The following is a 3,984-nucleotide window of genomic DNA, read 5'->3' on the forward strand; positions in this document are numbered from 1 at the left end:
AGATTTCAAGAAGACACTGACTCAGCCAGTCTTATCTCCAAAGTTGAGGTCTCCTGATGGAGAAGAATCCCCTTAGCCTTTAGCCTTAAATTAAAGAAAGTGAACAATTTATCAACTGTCAGTTGTAGGAAAAAGGAAGACGTGAGTCAAATTTTATTCATTTTAACAGCGTTTTTACGTTATTATTATTTACCTTGTTTTATTTAACTTGATTAGGAGCAAACAGAAATAATAATACTATACTTGTTATAGTAGATTCATATCAAATATATTAATGTCACTTGTTGATGACATCAGGAGGACGACCACCTGTTGCAAATAATCATTCATGTATGTTTTTGCTGTAACAAAGTACATCCTTTTTTTAAATGAATCCAATGTATTTTATATTTTTTGACACAGTTTTCTAACTTAGCATTAGCTAAGTGGTTAGCTTTCAATGCACATTTATTTTACTCACAATTAAAAAAAAAAAAGGTTTTAGCAACTGCATCCCTAAACAAGATAGATGCAGAAATAAATAATTTATCCATTAATCTTCTATTACATTAGTCCACACTTCCTTTACGCCACAAACGCATTGGAATACTAACGTGTTTCCAGGTTAATTGATAGATTATTTCTAGTATTATGGGTATGACCCAGGTCTTCTTTCTAGTAAGAAATACCCAGAACGTCTCACCAATCAAGTGTTCTACAGGCACCATGACTAGCTTGTGATCATATATGATGAATGACCAACTGTTTTTGATATTTGTTTTTGTCTCCATAACAGGAAGTTGCCATTCGAATAGTGCTTGTGGCAAAAGCAGCATCCTTCCCTCACTCGTGAACAAGACCCCGATATATGTGAACATCCCTTTCTGATTGAGAACCATGGTCTAGATCAGGGGTGTCCAAACCTTTTTTGAGGAGGGCCACATTTGATAGAGAGAAATTTAGATCCTTAATCCTTAGAGAATCAGATTCTAGAGTTTTGTCATTCAGAAGTTGAAAATGCTTAAACCATCCACCCTTGAGGGATCAGTAAAGTGTATCTAATCTAATCTAATCTAATCTAATCTAACTTCTTCACAGACAGAAAAAAATGTCCTCAATTTGTGTCCCTTGCTGGTTGACTCATTGGAACTTGTGATATTTAAAAGTTTAATCATTTACACTGTTTAGACACTCTATAGTTGTATAATATAGTTTATACTGGACCATGCTGCTTTAAATCTGTTCAAGGGCCACAAATGGACCCCGGGACTTGGGATATGCCTGGTCTAGATGTTAATAAAAAGCCTGTCCTATGTCGTCATAGCAAAGGCAATACCAAGTTTTAAGAAATAAGAAACAGACAGTGAAGTGATCATAATTTAATTGTTATAAAAAGTCATGTACAGTAAAAATAAATAACACACAAACAGAGGCGAGTACAGAAGGGTTACGAAGAGACGATGTCGGACAGCGGCACGTCACAGTCGCCCAGCAGGTAGTCCCGCTTCAGCGTGGACATCTTGTTCACCACCTTAAAGCGCAGCGAGCGCTGGCTCAAGTCCTCTTCCGAAATAGAGTCGAAAAAGAAGTCCTCGTTGAAGATCGGATTGCGGCTCCTTTTGATGACGGTGCTGCGCTGCTTCTGCAGCTTCCCGGGGACGAGGGCCAGGCTGACGCTGCAGTTTATGATCTTGGGGTCCACGGAGAGAGGGTAGAGGCCCTCGGCGCTGATCAGTCGGACTCTGAGTCTTTGGTTTTCTGGGCAGTACTCTCCGGAGAGTCGGAGGCGGCCATCTTTACCGATGGGCACTTTTATCTCCTTCATCACTTTCTCTCGGTGCAGAGTCAGGTCCATGGGGTACATGGTAGGGGGCGCTAGATTGGAGCTCCTGGGCGGACACTCGCCCTGCGACGCCCGCCTGATGATGTGAGGACTGTTGTCCGTGGAGCTGCCTTCATCCGTCGACAGCGAGTTATTCCTGGACACCATGGCCTTCCTCATGTTCCGGGACAGGAGAAGCTCATGACTGAGGGCCTTGAAGAGGGAGGACTTCGGGGGACACCTGGTCAGGAGGGGTGAGCTGAAGGGTGAGGAATCTGCGGATGAATTGGTGTCGCTGTCCTGGGTCCAGTTCAGCGAATAACCACTTGGGGAAAGTCTTCCATGTGAGCCGAAATGAGGGAAAGTCGGGGGCGGAGAAGGGGAGGATGAGGGCGAGATCCGGGTGCTGACATTGGATCGACTCCGGGGCAGCAGCAGAGGAGAGGAGCCTGGATCTGCGTGAAAAAGCGACTCCTTCCTCCTCGTATGTGGGCTCTCCAGTAAAGTGCAAAACCCGTAGCAGGTCTGAGCTTTGGCCAGGTGCGGAAGAGACAGAGCCGCTTGGCTTCGGGGGTCCGCGTTGGTGCTCTCCTCGTCACTGCAGCCATCGTAGGGGCCTTCGTCCACGCTCTCCACCTGGATGATGTGCAAATCGTGACCCGGAACTTCTGTTTCGCCCTCTGCCTTCTCGCAAGGAGTCGCCTTGGTGGCGCGAGGTGCCCTGCTCTCCTCCTGGGTGGAAGGGATGGTCGGGGGGATGCAGAACTCGGGGATGTTGTCCGGGGTGATGACATTAGGGCAGAGGGCCATCCTTTTGGGCCTCTCGGCTTTATCTCCGAACAAGAGTTCTCCTATCTTGAAGCTGAACTCGGCTGAAGGTGCAGGAAGGTGTGAGCTCTCCATTGAAACGCGGATCTTCTCCACCACCCACATGGATCAACTGAATTAGAAATAAAATGTGAAATTAGTTTTTAACTGAATTTCAAAGAATGAATTTCACCCGAATCTTACCTGCAACTGTAAGATGACAAGAGTATTCTCCGGTGAAAACGTTGGTCGACCCGTCTCTCGTCCAGACCAGCACGTCTGTGGTTTGCGTGGAGGTTGAGGGCAGTTTTGATCAAACAGGAACCAAAAACGCCCACAGGACACACCTCCGCTCACACAAAGCCTCTCTCGCTCGTTCCCATGGGAATATGAAAACCAAAACAGAGCTGGAGTCCACTTCTGCCAAACAGCACTCTTGAGAGTGAACAGCTGGCAGGTGTTCCGCTCTCGTGTCTCTTTCCTCATCCACAGCCGTGTTTAGAAGAAGCTGTCATCCTAACTTTTGTGTGTGGTTACTGCCTTTAGAAAGAGGAAACTTTACACAACTAAAAATGAATGGCAGGTTCATTTTTGATATCATACACTCCTGTCATTGACAAAAGCGGACACAGGTCGATTGTTTTTATTCTGCTTTTCACAAGATTCATAAGACGTACGAGCTGAATTCAAGTTACAATGTATTATAAACCGTTTGTCTCATTAGCTATTACTTTCACTTTCAAAAATGTACATAGAACTGCTTTTTCGGACTTAATTTTGAAATAAATCTAGCTTCAGGTTATTACACATGTAAAATATACACTGTATTAATATTTAAACATTAAAAAAAGTTTTAAAAAGAGAAAATTTGCAGTATTTGTTATATTTGTGTGATTTTTTTTCTTCTGAGATAGGGAGGAGTCAAAATCATTCGATAAGCCTGGTTCAGTCTGATCAAGAAAAGCTGGATTTATGGACTCATTGACTTCATGACCCGTTTGGCTCTCGTTTTAATCGTCTTTTTAAAATATAAATCGTTCATAAATCAGCGTTTTTATTATCTGTAATCTTTCTCACAGCAACAGAAAACTCCCTCCAAAAATAGTAGCACAGCAGGAAAGAGATACTAAAGAACATGCAGAGATAGTTACATTTCCATTTCAGGCCATCGATTTTCATATACTGTATATGCTTTAAATGTTGTTATGATTTCCATGACGTAATAATCACTATTAAACGACCAGCGTTGGTTTAGTCAGTGCTTCCCTCTGGTGGCAGCACCGTTCATGTTAACGTTTTTAAAATTAAAGATTTGGGATTAAAAAAAAAAAAAATAGCTTGAATAACATTTTAGTTTACACACACAGCATGAGACT

General features: G+C 43.0%; 1 protein-coding gene across 1 annotated transcript; it reads right to left on the reverse strand.

Annotated features, from left to right (window-relative positions):
* Positions 1-1,343: 1,343 nt before the first annotated feature.
* c2cd4a (C2 calcium dependent domain containing 4A) lies at positions 1,344-2,884 on the reverse strand. Its single transcript, XM_087797169.1, has 2 exons — positions 2,813-2,884; positions 1,344-2,741 (listed from the first exon to the last, which is right to left on the reverse strand). Exon 2 carries the CDS (start codon positions 2,732-2,734, stop codon positions 1,427-1,429), a length of 1,308 nt encoding a protein of 435 aa, XP_087653295.1. The 5' UTR covers positions 2,735-2,741; positions 2,813-2,884; the 3' UTR covers positions 1,344-1,426.
* Between the last annotated feature and the right edge of the window lie 1,100 nt (positions 2,885-3,984).

The sequence above is a fragment of the Callionymus lyra genome, chromosome 8 (assembly GCF_982586985.1).
Source record: "Callionymus lyra chromosome 8, fCalLyr1.hap1.1, whole genome shotgun sequence".
Taxonomy (NCBI): Eukaryota; Metazoa; Chordata; class Actinopteri; order Syngnathiformes; family Callionymidae; genus Callionymus; species Callionymus lyra.

Coding starts and splice junctions, on each gene's coding strand:
- c2cd4a (XM_087797169.1), bottom strand. CDS start 2,734: ATGTGGGTGGTGGAGAAGATCCGCGTTTCAATGGAGAGCTCACACCTT.